The sequence below is a fragment of the Patella vulgata genome, chromosome 1 (assembly GCF_932274485.2).
Source record: "Patella vulgata chromosome 1, xgPatVulg1.2, whole genome shotgun sequence".
NCBI classification, from domain to species: Eukaryota; Metazoa; Mollusca; class Gastropoda; family Patellidae; genus Patella; species Patella vulgata.
The window spans coordinates 30,784,379-30,807,051 of record NC_065879.2 but is presented as its reverse complement, the minus strand read 5'-3'; the positions used below and the strand labels follow the sequence as shown (position 1 = coordinate 30,807,051).

General features: G+C 34.8%; 1 protein-coding gene across 1 annotated transcript in view; it reads right to left on the bottom strand.

Moving 5' to 3' along the window:
* Positions 1-22,504, bottom strand: part of LOC126828099 (uncharacterized) — a 28,737-nt gene extending 6,233 nt beyond the window's left edge. The window contains exons 1-10 of the mRNA XM_050557681.2: positions 22,432-22,504; positions 21,424-21,808; positions 20,727-20,862; positions 13,522-13,621; positions 12,977-13,096; positions 7,541-7,597; positions 6,411-6,572; positions 5,532-5,760; positions 1,264-3,764; positions 429-590 (exon numbers count right to left, since the gene is read on the bottom strand). Coding sequence (XP_050413638.2) covers positions 429-590; positions 1,264-3,764; positions 5,532-5,760; positions 6,411-6,572; positions 7,541-7,597; positions 12,977-13,096; positions 13,522-13,621; positions 20,727-20,862; positions 21,424-21,808 — 3,852 coding nt within the window. The 5' untranslated portion in view covers positions 22,432-22,504. The remainder of the gene's footprint in view (positions 1-428; positions 591-1,263; positions 3,765-5,531; positions 5,761-6,410; positions 6,573-7,540; positions 7,598-12,976; positions 13,097-13,521; positions 13,622-20,726; positions 20,863-21,423; positions 21,809-22,431) is intronic.
* Between the last annotated feature and the right edge of the window lie 169 nt (positions 22,505-22,673).

Genomic DNA, 22,673 nt, shown 5'->3' with positions numbered 1-22,673 from the left:
TGACCCAGTATGAAAAATTAAAAACTAATGGTTCACAGTAGTGCCGAAACAGTATTGGGTTGTATAATTGGTTAGGATACATGTAGCTTAGTTGACAGCCTTTGGTCAAGCCATTTGAGTACTACTAATTTAGTAGCCAGAATAGTCCCGAATGACTTGTCATGGTAAAACACACAATTGTCTTCTGTACAGATGAAGCAAGAACATTATTGTGGGATGTTGTTATAGCATGCTCCTTTAACAGCAACGTCCAAAGTTTTAAACATACATGTATTTCAAAATAATACTAAACAGGAAAATAAATTTCATCTTATGAAATGAAACAAAATTTACATGTATGCTGAATTTAAAATAAGCTTTATTCTGGATTTTCTAATCGCAAAATCTTGGATGATTTGTGAAAAGTATTAATAAAGGTTAATTCTTACCCTGACTAGTCTAGGATCATCAAATATAAAATAATGTAATACAGGTGTTTGTACAATAGAAGCAGCCATCCACTGTAATAAACTTTTAATATGGGGATCACCACAAAATGCGCCACAACCCCAATTACCAGAAGAAATAGGTTTATCCTTGCATATAAATTCCTATAAAGTAAATGTATATGAAGCTACAATAATATTAAGAAAATCAAATAATTAAAATTATTTTCTGTATGGAACACCAAACTTTACTATGAAAAGTAGGCGTTACTAGTGCTCCTTAGACAGTCCTAACCACCCAAGTCACGTGTGAATACATGTACATTTAGCTATATGATGTTCCCAAGAACTAGTATAATACTGAGGGCTATTCTCATAACTTCATTCAGTTTGAGGCTGTTTACGGAACAGTTGTTAAGGGACATACATTGTACATGTACATGAAATATATCACTTTTCTTTAAATTTTTGTTAAGAAACTATATTTACATGTGCTAATGGGTTAATAGAGAATAACATCCTCTCAACACTTTACATGAGTCATATTGAGACTAAAGTATAGTAATCTTTTTCTAATACGCTTATTTATGCCAGACACATGAACAACAATCCTGCCTGATATCATGGTTTCTACAGAAGAAAGTCTATTTTTCTTTAATTATTTTGTTTTTTATCTAAACCATTCCAAATATTACTATTTAAAATTTTAAAAAGAAGAAAAAAAAAAGAAACCTAAATCAACTTAAACACAAATGGCATGATTGATTTGAGCTTTACTATGTCCAAAAACTTTATGCGACTAAGCCGATAGATATTTTCATTTTAATTTTGAACTTACATCTAATCTATGTTTTGGCCTGTATAGTTTTGTCATCACATCCTTAATCCATGCAGCCACCATATTATCAGCATACTTCTCTAATACTTTTATTTCAATATCTAATGCATCATGAAAGTCATCAATGGAATCATTTTGGGCATCGACTAATAAAACATTTTTTCTATTGGAATTACTCAATAAGTGCAAGTCGTTTTTGTGTTTTTTAATAACAGAAAACGCCATGTCTAGCACATGTTGACTAAGCTGATCTGCATAATACTCCACATGGTTGTAAAAATGGTCGTCTTCATTCAGTTCCTGTTCACGATTCAAGATATCAACAGCTTCCTGAAGGACGTTTTGTGCAATCATATCAGCAAAGTCTTCAATCTCATCGACACTATGATAATTGTGTAGTCGTTCATAATTTTCCTGAAATTCGACGCCGACTCGTCTTGGTAATGGAAACCAAGCATAATCAGCCTCCGAACTGTCAGATTTAACAAGTTTGGAATCCCGACTGCACTTCCTGGTGGAATTATGTCTAGGACTAGAGGGAGCTTCAAAACTACTACCTAAAAGTTCCATTTCAAAAAATGCTAAAGTCACATCTTTAAAAGCACTAACACTACTCCTTCTAGAACCGGATGTACTAGAATTAGGTCTCTGAGCAATTTGAAGTGGTGGAATAGATGTGTCTGCTTTCATTAACTCCTCGGCAAATCTAGATAATACTGGATCTTTAAAACCACAAGAACTTCTTCGTCTGCCTGAGGGCATGATATCCCATGATCCCCTTCTTTGAGAATCGGCTTTGAATCTATCAAAGTCCTCATCTGTCCGCGATATTTTGCGATTTCTTTTATCCATATCACACGCAGCTTTTTCATTGTCTAATGCTTGTAACGATCGTTCAACACTGATATGACAAGGTTCACTACTACGACGCTCGTAACTTTTAGTTTGTCGTCTATTTTCAGCTTTTAAATAAGCATTTGTTAGAGTTTCACGACTGAGTTTTTTAGTTAATATTCCTACATTCGATGTATCATATTTCCTATTCTTTTCTTCACGTTTACTGAAATTTGACCATGGAAGAGGACCTGATTTATCGTCTGCAAAAGTGACTGTGTGTGTCTGATCTTTTGATCTGTTTTTATCAAATTCTACAGTAGATTCTTCAAATTTTACCGAATGATCTGTAGATGTATGATAAAGCATAGCCGCCGACTCTTCTTCTAGTCTTTCAGGTATTCCCATAATGACCTGTCGGACAATATGAGCAGCAGCATCGTTTAAATTTTTATCAGTATCAATATTTACGGCACTGTGTCCGTGGTTAATACCAATATTTTCAACAAAATTTATGTCAGACATCGATGCCATTCCTTCACTAATACTTGATTTACAAGAAAAAATACGATCTCTCTCAGATTTCACAGAGGGTCGCTTTTTCGTAAGCGCACATGGCTTTTTCTCCGAAGCCAGAGAAGAGTTGGAGGAATCATACCCTGACAAAAGCGATGCGTTGTGGTCATTATCATCAGGAACAGAGCTAAAAGAAAGACGTGGGGCGCTGGACTCACCCGAACTTCCAGATTCGTGACTAACATTTTGGTCTAAATGTGTATGATTGATAACATTATCAACCATAATGTCTGTATGCGAATATTCTTCACTAGCTTGTACAAAAGCATCACTGACAATATGATCAGCAAACCATTCATACACAGTGTCAGGGATAGCATCAGTCTTTGTGGAGGAATGTGAATTATTATTGGAAGTATTGTCGCGTTGACTATTTTTAGAAGCTATAATCGAAACAGCTTCTAGCATGGCAAACGTAACAACAGATTTAAATGTCTTATCAGCAACAGTTTCTGCCATTTGTTTCAAAGAGTTATCACCATTCTGCACTGTGTCTCTAAAAGGTTTAGGCTTGATTGCAGATAATGGTGGACATTCGTCAAAATCTTGTACACATGGTAACATAGAAGCTGCTTTGCTTGTTCCCTCTTGCATCAAACATGAAATTAATTTGGCTGCGAAATCACTTATAGTCTCATATGACTCTTCTTGAATAGTACCATGTTTAGATTTTTCCGACCTGATATAAGATTCATATAAATCATCTAAATCGCTACTTAATTCTGAACTATGTTTGGTACTCGTACTACTTCTACGCGACGTGATATCGCTTAAATTGGAACTTCTCCGTCTGAAGTTATTCAGCCAATCCCCATAATCAACATCCAATCCATCAAACACATTAGCTGCCACGTAATTGTTTTGAATGTTTACTTGGTCTGTGGCGCCAACTATAATATGACCTGTAGTTTCAGAAATCCTAACATCTGGCTTAGATGTAAGGTTTCCAGCTGCCATCATCAAGTCTTCACGTTTTACATGTTTAGCTTTCTTTTGTGATTTACTTTTTTCTACAGCTTCTCTTGTAGCTTGTGATAACAAACCATTTAACATTTTACTGGCATACTCTGAGATGTATCTAGGACTTGAATCTAGAATTATAAAATTGTATATAGTGAGAAGATATATAGGATGCTCCACAGCTTAGTCCTTATTCCTGTAATAGGTTGCCCCACCAAAAAGATTACATGTATCTCCAAATATAGATACACATACCACAATATTCAAAAACAAGCCTTAACTTAATTCCCCCCATTTATCGTCACTGATAAACAAGCTATAAAAAATGTATTAAAAGAAGTAATGTTTGTATCATGTGACTTGGCTGCCACAGTACCTAGCAACGGGTGCAAAGCTTGAGGAGAATTCATTGCATATAAAAAACAATGTTGTCTTTAATCGCTGTCCATTTATCAGAAATATCGAAGCCTAAGTAATTTCTCAGGTTATCCCCTGCCCATGTTCTTTTCGGTGGTTTTTGTTTCGGAAACTGTTTTACGTTTAAGTCTCTCACTTTTTCCATGCCTGCTCACATTGAATGCTCCCTAACGCCAAGAGCTCAGACAATTTACGTGTGCAACCATTGACGTCAGTCGAGCTGACTGCCCTTAATCTTCAGGCTGCCAATTTGCGACACCCTCTCAGTATCCTGTGCGTGGTCCATATGTATTTTGCAAGGAATCCAGTATTTTACTTGTAAGATTGGTTGTCTCTACTTTCCATACATGTACATACCAAACTTGACATATTTAAATTTGGAAATAACCACCCAATAAATACTTTCGTGGGAAAGTGCAATAAAAAAAAGAGACTAAAAACATAAACTTCAAGCGGACATCACAACCGGGCATTTTTTGGTGCAAAACAGGTCATGTGCCCATGTTTGCAATTAGTTGTGCTTAACTGACTGTTCTCCGAATGATTGACACTGACTTGATAATCAAGAGTATTATATGCAGAACATAACAGACATCTAGAACACCTCCAGGGGAATTAATAACCGAACATCAGACCACCGTTATACGACCATCTGCAGCAGACAAGTTGTCTACACCATCTACAGTGTACTCTGTCAATTCCGACATCATACAGGATTGATACAATATGCCGGATTACACAGAAAGTTGGAATACTCAATTGCCACAATACTAGAAGTATTATACAATAAGTTTTATTTTACCTTCGAATACCTGAAGTATTATCATAATATTTTAATATTATGATAATACTTCCGTTAAAACTTAAAATATGATGATGCATTCTGTACATTCTGTACGATTACACATTATGAACATAATATTATAATGATAGTGATTCTTCATCTCGGCAATTTATTATAATGTTGCTGTATTTGACGTGAGAAACTCAAATAAAATACCAAGTGCTCTCTTATGAGAGATTATAAAATTATCAAGGTAATCAACAAAGACTGACATGTGTTTTATGCTCACAGACAATTGGTTGATGATTGCTTGTTGGTAACACTCAATGATTGAAGGTCACTTTAAACAATCATGTGACACGACTGCTGATTGATGTCGTAATTTGGAATATTCAGAATCCGGACGACTCAAAACTTTTCTGGTTGAAGTAATAAGAAAATAAATCAGGACATGAAAATGATAAGGGATTTCACAGAATGCCATAGCATTCAGATGTCGGAAGTGACTGTATTAAAACTTTTAAATTGAATAATTTTTAGAGATCATGTGCTATTTGGTGATCATTTTGTTGTGTTGTTTTTTTTTTGTTACTTATGTTACCGTTTGTTTTACTTTTTGATTTTATATTGTTTTCTGCTTTGGGTAATTACAAAACAACATGAATACTGAACTAGAAATTGAAACAACGATAAAAACCTTCATCTGATGTTTCAAAAGCTGTTAAAAATTCTTCATCACTGGAAATTCCATCTTTTAAATTTAACTTCTCTGCACATTCTTGCTGATATATACTAGATTGTCCAGTAAATCCAAGTAAAGCTTTGTTTAATTCTCGTAATATGTAACGTTCTGTAAACTGTATTCGTCTGACTTTATTGCGAAATGTTGTGGCATCAATACAACACATAGTATTCTCTCCCTCCACCTGTCAAATAGAATAAGCTTAGTTAGTTTGCAATGGTACTAACTCAATTATAGCTAAAACAGCTAAAATAGCATACAGTAACAAAATCTCAAAATACAGCTAAATAGCTTTTAGTGACACCATCTCAAATTACAGCTAAAAATAGCATACGGTGACACTATCACAAATGACAGCTAAAATAGCTTACAGTAACACCATCTCAATCACAGCTAATATAGCTTACAGTGACAAGAACTAAAATAATTTACAATTAATGTATAATAACTGGTGTCAAATGTGCAAATACTGATTTCTGCTTAGAAAATTTGTAAAATATTACTACCCTGAACTACATTTTTATACAGAACTGCAGTTTATTGAGCTAGTAGATCTGTGACCCCCCCCCCCCCAACTGCATAATATTGTTTTCATACAGGTATCTTGTCATAGAAATAGTTCTTTGTACATAATATGAAAGGTAGTCAAATACCGCTAAATTTAACAGAGTTTAAAAACTTTACAGCGATAAACAACAGAAAGTACCGGTAGGATATACATGTAATGGTAAAAAAGACCAGTAATCAGCTGATGTTTGGTCGATAGTGTATATTGGTTTATTTCGAAACTGATAATCAACTCATCATACAGACGACCAGTATTTATATATTTACCGGTTGATTGTAGTTGCCATCATATGAAAATGATTGTGCATAGCCTGAATGTTTAGAGTATTGTTTATAGCCTGATATAATAATAGCCTCATTATCATCCATACACTCCATAAATAACTGTGATGCTATTAACTCCGGACACGCCATAAAACGTATTTCTTCCTGAAATAAAAAAATAATCATCCTAATTTACTATACACCATGGTAGTGGAGTTCAGACGGGCTATACTATATACCGGCAAACACCGGAAAACTACCGGAAAACACCATGTTATACTGAATACCGGAAAACACACTAAATACCGGAAAACACACTAAATAGTATATAGTATTGAGTTCAAACTTAAAATATCTAGAGCAGTGAAGAACCACCTGAAATGAAATGAAATGAAATGGGGTTTAACGTCCTACTGTTCTGCTCCTAACCTGGGCTAATGAAGACCGGCATACGCCATACAGTGTGCTATGAGGGAAATTTTGCCCGGACAGCGGCACTACGGCCTACTCTTATATCGAATTCCAACTGCCAAGGGATCTTTTACGTGCACGCCAATGTGTACACGGGACCTCGGTTTTTCGTCCCATCCGAACGACTAGACAGCTTTCCTTGTCAGCCCCTCCGTCCTGCATCAATGACAAGGGAGAACCACGCCGGAAAATCTGGATGAACTTTCTCGGCCAATGCAGGGATCGAACACCCGACCTCCAGGCTAGCGAGCTAGCGTCTTACCCACTTAGCCACGTGATCCCATGAAGAACCACCTATAAGGAGGCATAAACTGAATAGGATGGGCAGAAACAACCTTATTATGAATCTTGCAGAGGTACAGTACATTAAAAATATTGATGCTACAGAGGACTGACTTTTCAGAGAGAGAGAGAGAGAGAGAGAGAGACAGAGAGATGTTTAATTTTATGACTAATATATTGTACAAACAACTTGGCTTGCCAATAGGGTCTTTAATAATGGGAGGTAGCTGCAGGAACTGGAGAAACCCCATGAGATTGGGAATGAGACCCTATGTACAAGCTTGGGATTAATACCACGTCACTTGACTCAATGACAGATCCAATAAAAGAAAATGTAGTCAGTTTAGCCATTATTGTTGAAATATAGACATAGGACTTACCTGTACAGCACCTTTACCAAGTGAACCACCTCCAATATATTTGTTAGCAAAATCTACCTACAACACAATAAAAACAAGACGACTAGTCATCACCATCACGCACCCTTGCACTTGTTTGGAAGACATAAGGAAAAACAACTTCTTGGAATATCAATGGGACTAGTCAGAAGATTCATACTCTGATCACAGTAGATTGGCAACGCAAGGTCGCCTACCTCAACCAGCTGCTGTATGTTAAACATCAGAAAATAAAATGAGAGAGAGATAGAGAGAGAAAGAGAGAAAGAGAGAGAGAGAGAATTGGGGCTTAATGTCCACTCGACACTAGGTCATTTTGGGACTAACATATGGTTCAATTTTATTTCAATAATTTGCTTGTGCGTAGGGGTCTTTATCAGTCGGAGGGGGGACCCGGAGAAAACCCACGAGGTTGGACAGGCGACCCTACTCCTTGTCTTGTACAACTGGGGAATCAAAACCATGCCTGTTGACTCATTGACAGACCTCATGATATCAAGCGCATGTAGTAACCATTCAGCCATCCGACACCCGGATGGATAATGTAATATACTCCAGACACAAAAATTATTAAATCCGACAAATTTCTAATAAGCAAAAGGCACAACTGTACTAATAGGATGACTGTGCAAATGAAATATAATGAAATATACTCCGGAGATGAAATCTGGACGGAAGGACACAAAAATGATTAAATACGACAAATTTCTAATAAGCAAAAGGCACAACTACTGTGCAAATAAAATATAATGAAATATACTCCGGAGATGAAATCTGGACGGAAGGACACAAAAATGATTAAATACGACAAATTTCTAATAAGCAAAAGGCACAACTACTGTACTAATACAATGAGTGTTCAAAGTTTCAAAAAAATATTCTGAACGCGTTATGAGAAATTGTACATAAAAATAAAGTCAAATTTGTTTCCATGGAAACGTAAAAATGATTAAATCCGAGAAATTAGCAATAAGCACAACTAGTTTAATAGGTTGATGTTTGTAAAAAGTTTCATGAACATATCTTGAATGGTTTATGAGATATGCTCCGGAAACAAAATTGAACACCAAAAACTATGTCAAATTTGTTTCCATGGAAAAATTAAAATCATTAAATCCCAGAAATTCTAAATTAGCAAAATTTAGTTTCAACCAGCGGCTGCCAGGCAGGATACGCCCACATTTTCGAGAGACGGATAGAGAACAAGCTAACAAGAAAGTGATTTTTCCTACAATCAAGGGCCATAATTCAGGAAATTACAATTCGATATGCGCAAATATATCGAAAAGGAACTGAGATCTTTGTGTTATAAACTTACATTTCAAGTTTCAACAAAATCGGATAAAAATTGTGACCTCTATAGGGTCCACAACCTTGATATACCATATTTTTAAGCTATTTGAGAACGAACGGCGGCCATTTTGTCTGTCAATTTTAGGCCGATTTTCACGAAATTCAAACTCAGTCGTCCTTATGGTGTAACGGTGATATAATAATACGTTTTTTTAAATCGGATAAAAATTATGACCTCTATAGGGTCCACAAGCTAAAAACGCTATTTGTCGTACAATCAGGGGCCATAATTCAGGAAGTTACGGTCCGATATGCCCGAATATCGAAAGAAACCGAGATCTTTGGGTTATAAACTTACATTTCAAGATTCAACAAAATCGGATAACCAGCGGCTGCCAGGCAGGATACGCCCACATTTTCGAGAGATGGATAGAGAACAAGCTAACAAGAAAGTGATTTTTCCTACAATCAAGGGCCATAATTCAGGAAATTACAATTCGATATGCGCATATATCGAAAGGAACTGAGATCTTTGTGTTATGAACTTACATTTCAAGTTTCAACAAAATCGGATAAAAATTGTGACCTCTATAGGGTCCACAACCTTGATATACCATATTTTTACTCTATTTGAGAACGAACGGCGGCCATTTTGTCTGTCAATTTTCGGGCGATTTTCACAAAATACAAACTCAACTGTCCTTAGGGTGGAACGGTAATATAATAATACGTTTTTTTAAATCGGATAAAAATTATGACCTCTAATGGGTCCACAAGCTAAAAACATGATTTTTTGTACAATCAGGGGCCATAATTCAGGAAGTTACGGTCCGATATGGGCAAATATTGAAAGGAACTGAGATCTTTGGGATATAAACTTATATTTCAAGTTTCAACAAAATGGGATAAAAATTGTGACCTCTATAGGGCCCACAACCTTGATATACCATATTTTTACGCTATTTGAGAATGAACAGCGGCCATTTTGTCTGTCAATTTTGGGCAGATTTTCATGAAATTCAAACTCAGTCGTCCTTAGGGTATATCGGTGATATAATAATACGTTTTTTTAAGGAACCGAGATCTTTGGGTTATAGACTTACATTTCAAGTTTCAACAAAATCGGATAAAAATTGTGACCCCTATAGGGTCCACAACCTTGATATACCATTTCTTACGCTATTTGGGAACGAACGGCGGCCATTTTGTCTGTCAATTTGATTTTCACGAAATTTGAACTCAGTCATTCTTAGGGTGTAACGGTGATATAATAGAACGGTTTTTTAAATCGGATAAAAATTATGACTTCTATAGGGTCCAAAAGCTAAAAACGTGATTTTTCGTACAATCAGGGGCCATAATTCAGGAAGTTACTGTCCGATATGCGCAAATATCGAAAGGAACTGAGATCTTTGGGTTATAAACTTACATTTCAAGTTTCAAAACAAGCCAACAGTGAGGCTGATGTCCCCCGCTGAAATCCCAAAATAAATAGATGACATATTAATCAATCGCACATTTATTTTTTTCAAAAGTATCGAGCAATCAAACTATACACTAAGTTTCATCATTCTCTATCTGATAGAATCACGATTATCTTGTCCCAAAGCATGCAGTCATCACTCTCACTTAATTAGAATTAAAGTTATCATGTCCCAAAGCATCAACCAATCAGATTGCTTATCTCTGTTTACCATAAGCAAACAATGTTCATCATCGAACTCTATCAAGGCATTCACCTAATGAACGGCTACACCAAGTTTGAACATTCTACCTCAATTAGAAGGAGAGTTATTGAGTTCCAAAGTCTCGACCAATCAAATTGCGTATCGCTCTGCTTACCCTGAGCAGAAAATGCTCATTATCAAACTTAGTCAAGGTATTACTGTAATGAAACTATACACCAAGTTTCATCAATCTCACTTAATTAGAACTAAAGTTATCGTGTCCCAAAGCATCAACCAATCAAATTGCTTATCTCTGCTTACCCTAAGCGGAAAATGCTCATCTTCGAACTCCATCAAGGCATTGACCTAATCAACACATACACCAAGTTTGAACATTCTAGCTCAATTAGGAAGAGAGTTATCGTGCCCCAAAGTATCAACCAATCAAATTGCTTATCTCTGCTTACCCTAAGCGGAAAATGCTCATCTTCGAACTCCATCAAGGCATTGACCTAATAAACACATACACCAAGTTTGAACATTCTAGCTCAATTAAAAGTTATCGTGTCCCAAAGCATCAACCAATCAAATTGCTTATCTCTGCTTACCCTAAGCGGAAAATGCTCATCTTCGAACTCCATCAAGGCATTGACCTAATCAACTCATACACCAAGTTTGAACATTCTAGCCCAATTAGGAAGAGAGTTATCGTGTCCCAAAGCATCAACCAATCAAATTGCTTATCTCTGCTTACCCTAAGCGGAAAATGCTCATCTTCGAACTCCATCAAGGCATTGACCTAATAAACACATACACCAAGTTTGAACATTCTAGCTCAATTAGGAAGAGAGTTATTGTGTCCCAAAAAGTGTGACGGACGGACAGACGGACGGACAGACGGACAGACAGACAGACGGACGAACCCATTTTAATAGTCCCCTGCTTTCTTCGAAAGGCGGGGGGCAAAAATCGGATAAAAATTGTGACCTCTATAGGGTACACAAGCTAAAAACGTGATTTTTCGTACAAACAGGGGCCATAATCCATGAAGTTTCGATCCGATACATTCCAATATCGAAAGCAGCCAAGATCTTTTGGGGATAAACCTATATTTCAAGTTTCGTCGAAATCGGATAAGAATTGTGACCTGTAGAGAGTCCACAAACAATTGTGGACGGACGGACGGACGGACGGACGGATGTCCGGACGGACAGGGACGACGGCATAATACGGCGTATAAAAATCGTGACCTCTATAGGGTCCACAAGCCAAAAACGTGATTTTTCGTTCAAACAGGGGCCATAATCCATGAAGTTTCGATCCGATACATGCCAATATCGAAAGCAGCCGAGATCTTTTGGAGATACACCTATATTTCAAGTTTCGTTAAAATCGGATGAGAATTGTGACCTGTAGAGTGTCCACAAACAAATTGTGGACGTCCGGACGGACAGGGGCGTCGGCATAATACGTCCACATGAAAATGTGGGTGTATAAAAAGATATCTTGAACGGTTTATGATATATGCTCCAGAAACAAAATTATACACCAAAAACTATGTCAAATTTGTTTCCATTGAAACAAAAAAATATAATGCCCAGAAATTCCTAAATAGCAAAAGGCATAACTACTGTAATAGGCTGGTGTGTGTACAAAGTTTCAGAAAGATATCTTAAACGGTTTATGAGATATGCTCCAGAAACGAAACCAGGATACACAGAAGGACAGGAATTGACAGATGCACAGACAGACGGACCCAATTTCAATATCCCTCCTTAACTTCGTTGGGCATGGGATAACAAGCAATTCAAAGACTGTTGTTAAGTACTGGTATATCCTGTGGTTCAATACAATACAAATAAATACCACTACTATAAATTGTGAGAATTGAGTATCATGTGTTCCAGAAAGAATGAGGAATTTACATATCCATCCTTGTGCATGATACCTGTTGTTGACTGTTACTACATATCAGGCAAATTAATGTCACTATTGATAATACATGTAGGTCTAAATGATCAAGACTTTTAAATATTATTATGGTAATGAAACAAAACAGCTGAACTACATTTTTAATACTTTGGTTTTAAAGATATATTATCTTATGGTCCATTATATATTTTCAATCCACAATGAAAAATATATTTATTGCCAAAAACATCATCTCTTTTGCATTATTTCAAATTGTGCTCTTTTTAATATACTCAACAAATTTGAAGCTAGCAGTCATTAAGAGGATGGGCACTATAGTTACCGTGGAATGTGCAACAAACAATACATGCTCAAATAGTAACTGCTAAAATAGTCGTTTAAATTCATTCTCTGTCTATCGTGCAATCTAACCCCATAGATTTATGGGTCAAGTAGATGACCGAATTTTATTAAAAGTAATATATCTTTTTTATCTTTAATGATTTAAATGTTCATATAAATACGGAGAGAAATATTTTATAAATACCTCCATCGAAGAACTACCCATATCTTCTATACAACCCTTGTGATGTATCGTTATAGGGCAAAGTGTCTGATCACTTGATAGGTAATCTTCCATCGTTGGTAATCTCGACTTTTCTATAACCTGAATTTATATCCAAATTTATCCATGTGTATTATCATATTTTATTTGACCAATTAGGAAGTGTGCACAAATAACTTTTTAATGACAATTTTTTCTCAACAGTTATATTTAAATAAATATAATTATAACATCTATATATAAACCAGATAATTAAATAATCAATAATAAACAACTATTTTCAGTCAAATGGCCAGAAATAAATTTAATAATTATACCTGCAATACACTGACAAATACAATTTTAATCATTTTATTTCCTTGACAGTGTTTTTAAATATTATCTAAAGACTTAAACCATAGTTCTATGTAGCACATTTAATGCTACCTGTCATGAAAAAAAAATACAAATATCTGTTAATTTTGATATAAATAAAGACTTCATCCAATATAGACTAATTCCTTGAAATTGAATGTTGAAAAGTTTACCTTGCGAGTATATGTTACAGCACCTTTTCTCTCTTCTTCATTAGAAGTTATTCTATCAAAATAATTTAACACACATCTTAACTTAGCCATCTGTACTGGTCTGTAAAAGTAGAAGACAACTTTAACAGTGCTATTAAAACTATTAGCCTAAAGCCATTCAAGGCATAATATACACCTATCATAAAATACTACTAAAATATATCTCGAATCACAGTTACTACCTTTTTATGACCAACCACCATATTTCATCTATAACTCCTCTCTTAAATACATGTAGACTGGTCTTAATATAGACATTTCATCATTATTACAAAATGGTTAGGAGATTTTCATTAAAAAAACCCCAATATCCTGCAGATTGCAATTAACAGGGCTAACTGCATAATACAAATCCACCTGCAAAATCCAATTCAAACAATTTATGAATGTGATTTTTCTATTCCATAAATTGAATTAATGTCCAATAAAATATAGTACCAGTATGTGAAACAATATCTTCACAATGCCAAGATTTTACAATGTATATCTGCTACATTTACTACTCTGTCTGACTTTGTCATAATGCAACAGTTTAGACCCCTGGGCTGTTTCTTCAGGAGAATATGTACTTCTATTGAGTAGGAAGTACTTGTGAACAGTCCATATGCTAATTACACTATTTTGCCTTATTGCACTATTTTGCCTATACCGTTTTTTTAGGACTTCGAATTTTATCTAATGGTTTGGATTGTTCGTACTTGGTTTTATTTTATTTCTTGATCAACAACACAATAAATGTATTAAAAAGAAAAGGAGAAAAGGCTTGTTTTGGTCTATATTTTACTAACATACTTAAGCACATCTTTTGGTGAATCAAACATGTGGATGACTCTAAGAAACCTTTATTCTAGTCCTTTACCTGTCGTACTTTTTTTGCAGAAAAAACAAACTATCAGTTATTTTACTGTATGTAATTGGCGAAAAGTCCCCAAATATTAATGCTATCCCAAGTGCTTGGATAGCCTTGTCAAAATACTTGCTTTAGATCCAGTCACAATTATCAAGCCACTCATACAGTAGAACAATGGAATTCCGACAAATTGAGCTGAAAAGCCTTGTTAATGCAAATCTAGTGATCACTTCCAAATGGCTTAATAATAATATATTGAACTTAAAACTTTCAGACATTCTATTTCGACCATTTCTTAACATATTGGTGTGTAATTTGTATACTTAAAGGAGCTAAATCGTTAATATTTGGGACCTAGAAATTGACCCAAATGGGTCGAAACGCATATAATAATGTAATCTGATTGTATATAAACTGATTTACATTCAATTGTTTCCTTTTTGACTCTAATTTGAAATCAGTTATGTCCAGCGAAATACAGCATGTGTCTCAACCCTATAGCAATTTCTAGCGTCTGGTTATTCCAGTCTATTAAGCAGGCTCTTCAGTTGAATCTCGTTCTTTCTGGTCACTTGTTGCAAATGACGCTAAAACGCACTATGGTACACGATTCGTGTACCAATGGTAAAATGTTTATTTTATCTTAAATATTGGATATCAGAAGCCTGCCTTTTCCTGGTAAGATCACAACATCAATGTTGATTTGAATTGACAAATAATTCGTATTTTCAACGTGTAAGACTTTGGATGATATTGAGTTAGAGACTTAGCTACTTTAAACTCACTCTTATCAACAGTTACACTGTGAAATCTGAAATGGTTTCTTTAAAAATACAAACGATTTAATCTAAAACTGAATTAATTCAATAACATGAGATAGATATATGGATATCTTATTTCTACACCCAATCAATCAATTTATTAATATAGTGATAACAGATATAATATCCAGTGTATAAAATCACCTATGGCTATTTATATCATAATTTTTAAGGTGTGCTATCCTTTTGAATATTATTTTAAAAAAAACAACAAAAAATCAAGCCTATAGTGTAAATAGTTATTTTACCAAGCAAAATCTACTTTTTGTCATTACCCAGTGCTCTTAATGGTGACCTTCAGACATTTCAGACTTCTGGCTTTTTTATTTGAACGAAAATAAACATTGATGGGCATGTTTTTAATCAAAATATTCATGTAGTTTGTCATTTGAAGTTGTTTTATATTATGTTTATTATAATATACATATGAACATATAGCGTTTTGTTACGGATGGTTGCACAATTAAAACGGTTTGTGCAGAGCTACAATATAAAATTGAAATATGTGGACAGCAAAACATTCCCTACAAATTATTATTATACACTTCCTGTTGAAGACTGAGCAGTTGATTTTTAACAATATACACGAAATAATAATATAAAAAAAGTGTAATTTTAACATGGTAAACTCCATATTACTAGGTACATGTACATTGTATTTGCTCATAACCCTATCAAACCTTAGAGACCTTCTCAACACCAATAAACCTTGCAGAACCCTTCGATCACAATCAGACAACCTCTTAATTAAGCCTTTTTAAAAAACCAACTCCGGTGATAGATCTTTCGCAGTGGGTGCTCCAAAGTTATGGAATTCAATATCAAACGAAACCAAAAGCGCAAATTCTATTAAAGGTTCTAAAAAGTATCTCAAAACCGAACTTTTTAATCAAATTTACAACTGATTGAATACGGTTCTAGCTGTGTTTGTGTCAAGACTTTTACCATGTGTACACCAGCGGCTGCCAGGCAGGATACGCCCACATTTTCGAGAGATGGATAGAGAACAAGCTAACAAGAAAGTGATTTTTCCTACAATCAAGGGCCATAATTCAGGAAATTACAATTCGATATGCGTGAATATCGAAAGGAACCGAGATCTTTGGGTTATAAACTTATATTTCAAGTTTCAACAAAATCGGATAAAAATTGTGACCTCTATAGTGTCCACAACCTTGATATACCACATTTTTAAGCTATTTGAGAACGATCGGCGGCCATTTTGTCTGTCAATTTTGGGCTGATTTTCATGAAATTCAAACTCAGCCGTCCTTAGGGTGTAACGGTGATATAATAATACGTTTTTTTAAATCGGATAAAAATTATGACCTCTATAGGGTCCACAAGCTAAAAACGCGATTTTTCGTACAATCAGGGGCCATAATTCAGGAAGTTACGGTCCGATATGCGCGAATATCGAAAGGAACCAAGTTCTTTGGGTTATAAAGTTACATTTCAAGTTTCAACAAAATCGGAAAAAAATTGTGACCTCTATAGTGTCCACAACATTGATATACCATACTTTTACGCTATTTGAGAACGAACGGCGGCCATTTTGTCTGTCAATTTTCGGGCGATTTTCACAAAATACAAACTCAGCCATCCTTAGGGTGTAACTGTGATATAATTGAACGTTTTTTTAAATCGGATAAAAATTATGCCCTGTATAGGGTCCACAAGCTAAAAACACGATTTTTGGTACAATCAGGGGCCATAATTCAAGAAGTTACGGTCCGATGTGCACGAATATCGAAAGGAACCGAGATCTTTGGATTATCAACCTAGATTTCAAGTTTCAACAAAATTGGATAAAAATTGCGAACTCTATAGTGTCCACAACATTGATATACCATATTTTTACGCTATTTGAGAACGAACGGCCGCCATTTTGTCTGTCAATTTCGGGCCGATTTTCACGAAATTCGAACTCAGCCATCCTTAGGGTGTAACGGTGATATACTTGAACAGTTTTTTAAATCGGATAAAAATTATGACCTCTATAGTGTCCACAAGCTAAAAACACGATTTTTGGTACAATCAGGGCCATAATTCAGGAAGTTACGGTCCGATATGCGCGAATATGGAAAGGAACTGAGATCTTTGGATTATAAACTTAGATTTCAAGTTTCAACAAAATCGGATAAAAATTGTGACCTCTATAGTGTTCACAAGCTAAAAACGTGATTTTTCGTACAAACAGGGGCCATAATCCATGAAGTTTCGATCCGATACATTCCAATATCGAAAGCAGCCGAGATCTTTTGGGGATAAACCTATATTTCAAGTTTCGTCAAAATCGGATAAAAATTGTGACCTGTAGAGAGTCCACAAACAATTGTGGATGGACGGACGGACAGGGGCGACGGCATAATACGACGTATAAAAATTGTGACCTCTATAGGGTCAACAAGCCAAAAACGTGATTTTTCGTTCAAACAGGGGCCATAATCCATGAAGTTTCGATCCGATACATGCCAATATCGAAAGGAACCGAGATCTTTTGGAGATAAACCTATATTTCAAGTTTCGTCAAAATCGGATAAGAATTGTGACCTGTAGAGTGTCCACAAACAAATTGTGGACGGACGGACAGGGGCGACGGCATAATACGTCTACATGAAAATGTGGGCATATAAAAATAATGTTCTCTGTTTTTTGTTTATGTTTTTTTTAATGGATTAATGTGTTGTGATTGTTGTAATTTTATATTAGTTGTACTTATGTATAGCGCCCGAGAGCAGCTCGCGGAGTTGAATTGTTGACGCTATCAATTATTATTATTATTATGATGATGGTGCTATGATTGATGATGGTGCTATGACTTTAAACAGATGTGATTTTAATAATCTCTTGAATCCAATTAAGTCTGGTGCCTTATGTAATCACTAGTTGCATGTACTACCTGCTACATTTAAATGAGCCATTATATGTTCTTCGTCAAATAAAATGTTATACTACATGTAGTTAATTCAAATAATTCTAGCTTCTGTCTTACTGCACATGTATAGTGAATATGGCTGCTTTGAATACCTCAATAATTATCATAGAGCTCCAGACTGGCATAAACATTATTCCAGGTCTTTAACAAAGAATTAACCGGTTTTATTCACTAAACATATCCAGTGTCCTCAGCATATTTAATATTCTGATATTTACATGTAAATACATGTTTAATTGTTTAGTCATACATGTATGAACCAAATCACTCTGTGTTTACACTGTAATCCGGGTATCATTTAATCTTGTGCATCTAGCACTAATTTCTTTCACATTCATTTAATATCAAATCTTTGTTTAAAAATTTGTAAAAAAAATCATTTAAAATCTGTCATGAGTGACCCGGATGTAGCAGTCTTCAGCCTGGGTTGTAACGTGTTGTGGACCAGGACGTTGACGGTCACGTGTTGATCCAGTAACTCGAACATGTTCCACCAACCTTACAATAGTGGACTGATGACAATTGAAGTGTCTGGCAATAGCATGTGTAGACATGCCAGCCCTGGACATTCCCATGGCTTCATTCCGTTGATTTTCAGTAAGTCTCGGCATCTCTAGCTCGACAGATTGACGTTTCACAGTTCATGTACTGCACATTAAGTTGAAAACATGCTTTTAAAGGGCTCACACACAATGCTGCATGTGAATATTGGGTGTTTCATGTGCATCTCGTGCAATTTTTTTTTTGCACACGGGCCGATATTTTTTGCGTTTGGGAGCATTGTGTGAAACAATAGTTTATAGTATTGCATAATATTATACATACAAAACCACCTAGTAATAAAATATTTGGGAAAAAAAAGTGATGCGTTTTCCATGGCGCTCAGTATACATATAATACATGTACATGTACCTCTAATACTTGATGTATATTTACATTGAAACAAATAGCATTTAAAACAAGTGTGTTCATACTCTATCATGTACATGTATGTTACAATGTATTTACATCATCTTAACTTAAACAGAAGATATAAAGGTAAACCAATCAAACTGTGGTAGTGGCTTCTGTCTACCTTATGCTGATCAAGCACAGGACATGGGGTATGTAGAATGTTGGCAAAAGTAATTCTACGACAAAAAGCTCATTTATTTGAGTTTATTGAATTCCCGGGATATATAGGACATCATCAGGTATGAACATGAACAAAAGTTAACGGTCTAAAACTGAAAGACAATACATGTATTGCTAAAGACAAAATAATTTAGAATGTCATCCTGAATACTTCTTTAATTGTACTTAGTAATGAACATCCAGCTTTCAAAGCCCTACAGCCATCCAAGAGGATGGATTTAAAAATTGAAATAATATAGACACAATTATGTGCTGTCCGAACCTTCCTATTTTTAAACGAATTTCTTCGAATGTGAAGAAACTATGTAACTTTGGATATTATAAACTTACCTGTGTGTTTGAAATCAACTCTGGTTAAATAAAATCCACTGTACAATTAAATATCCTAACGAATAAAAAAGTTCTCTTTTGAATAATTGAACTCCCACAAATTTTGACTTCGGGCAATACCAAAATGGAGCCCGATTACGTCACTCTTCGGGAGAGATCATTTCGTATAAAGGGGTGACAACATGCCACGTTGAAATGGTTTGGGGTACATTTACAACAACTCAAGGTATAAGCTATCAGTCTCGGCTTGGTATTGAGTTTGGACGTTCACACATATAATTGCCTGTATCACTTTATTTTGTTACCATCTTTTTACATTCTTGTAAAATCCCTGTTTATAGATTTCCTTTTGAAATATTTTGTTTTAATTATTTGATTAGTCGGATGAGAGAATTTTTTTTGAACACAAACTTGACACAAAATTAATGACATTCGTTTCACAGACTTTAAAATTGTATCCATGTTGTTTGTTAAATTATTTATAATATAAAGATGATATGAAAGTTTTAGTTTATATGTGACTTTATTTTTACGAGTATCCATGCAATCATTGATATTTTCATTGTGAATAAAATTTGGCAGACTGGCCATCAATGGTTTCAATATAAATCTTCTATGTAATTGCCTTCAGTTGATATTTTTCGTCGCTCAAACTCAAACGCGGTTTGTTTTCATTGCAACATGCGGTTGTCCAACTCTCTGTCAAAGTTAAACCACCCCCACAACAGCCTCATTGGTTTCGCCCAACACGTGACAAATGCAGTGTTCTCTTGTACTCTGTCAAAAATATATGTAAACATGTCAAATTTTTCAATTTTTTATTCATTGGGATATTTAATTGTGCAATGGATTTTATTTAACCAGAGTTGATTTCAAACACACAGGTAAGTTTATCATATACAAAGTTACATAGTTTGTTCATAATCGAAGAAAGCTGTTTAAAAAAATAGGAAGGTTCAGACAGTAGATTAATTTTTAAATTAATACTCTTTTCTGTCTTATCTGTAAGAGCTTAAATTGTATTCCCAATCAGTAACCTAATATCTGAGTCATGTGGGCTCAGGAATATGAGGGATAATAAATGTTTACTTACAAATACAGATTTTTCAGAAAACTTGTGAAGTTGATTTCATTTAATTTTCCACTCCTATGTCTTGCTTGATATAAACACAAAAACCCACATGCCAAAATTGAAGCTATAAAACTCCTTGCAAGAACAGTTGTGCTTTCTGAAATAAAATGGTAAGCTTGTTTTTCTAATATAATACTAAATGGACATTACCAATTCTAAGGGTTTTGAAGTATATAATCCTAATGATTAATATGGATATTTTGTAGAATAAATTTATACAAACCCCTAATGACCAATATACATGATGTGTGTGTTTCAATATGAATCCTAATATAAATCCTAAGGATGTGACAATGTATATTAATCATTCAATCAATAGAGATACACCTAGCCTATTAAAGATGTGTTACATGTAACTGGATCAGATAGTGTGAGTGACTAACTGCCTTTTACAGCTTGAAATTAACTGTTATTTCATAAAATTGGAAATTTTGGCTTTATGGTAATATCAGGCCTAGAAATTAAGGGTAAAGTAGACATACCTACCCTTACAGTGTACATACTACCATTAAAATTTTAGTTTGCAAAATCAAACTTGATTTAGAGATTTTAAATAATTGAAGATATCTCCAATATTCAGTCAATTATCCATGTACTGGTAACTTAGCCAAATTATAACATTATACAATAAATCATTTAGATTCTAAATGTAACTCACCATTCTGCTGTGAGCATTGTTGTACACCTGTTGATGGAAATGTATCAATATCTATAGCTAACTGTATAATGCCAGGTAAGGTATGGTGCATTATTCTATTTCTGTCTTCTGCATCAATCATTCCAAGAAATTGACCAAATCCCAACCACACATAGGAATGGCCATGCTTTGAGGCTCCACTCTTGGAATTTTTCTTATACCATGGTAGATCTTTGTCCGAACCTGTTGAGGTGTTTATCTCGGAAAGAGAATTGAGGAGTGTGGTTATTTCTTCTACAGTTGTGGTTTCTGTAAGACATTTTTCTTTCAAACTTGTAAGTGTCCTTTTCACTTGAGTCCATGTTGGTAATTGACAGGGTAATATCACCCCATTGGCTTGCGTCATCTGTCAATATAACAATTTTATAACATATTAATATCTAAAAATGTACCGTGGTACTGGTAATTTTACAATTTGGTACAAGCAGGCAATGCAAATTTACAGTTAAAATTATTACACTGGTATGATGGTTAATATAATATATTACACACAAATGCAATCTAATATTTTATTTTTGACCTTTTAATCAAGAGGTCTTGTCATTACAATTTTACATTCATGGGATGTCAATAATAACTAGAACTATATAATAATAAATTTCTGTTTATTTATTCCAGAATTATTCATTTGGCCATCAAAAATTATGATGGACCTTACCCATATCCAATTTTATGAGATACAGGAAAGATCAAAGTATCAAACATACATAGCTTACTATGCTAAAAAAAAAGAACCTACAACGTTAAATTATCTAGAATAGGGCTTTCCGGTGTGATAAGTTCATGACGAAAAAACAATCATCATTCATCAAATCAAACAAAAATAGGTCTAAAAATCTATCTTAAAAATTGGTTCAAAATTTACGTATGAGTTTGATTGTTATAATGTGTAAATCTCATAATAATGTTGCTGTTCAGTTATGAAATTGTTTCACACAATAATAGATAAGAAATAAAATGACAAAAAACCTCTATTTTTATTTTTATATCATCCCTTGTCGTCCATGTTTGTTGTTACATGCGCACGCACCTGTTGCAAATATTAACGCCAGGGGTCGCTTCCGATGATTTCTATTTTTAACAGCCTGAGTAATCGCGGGACGAAAACATGACCTTTCAACTCCAATTTTGTCCGTGAACAAGTAGGGGTAAACCCCAGAGCATGAAAATGTATATATACTCGACTCTTTCAGCCAGAGCTTAAGCACTCG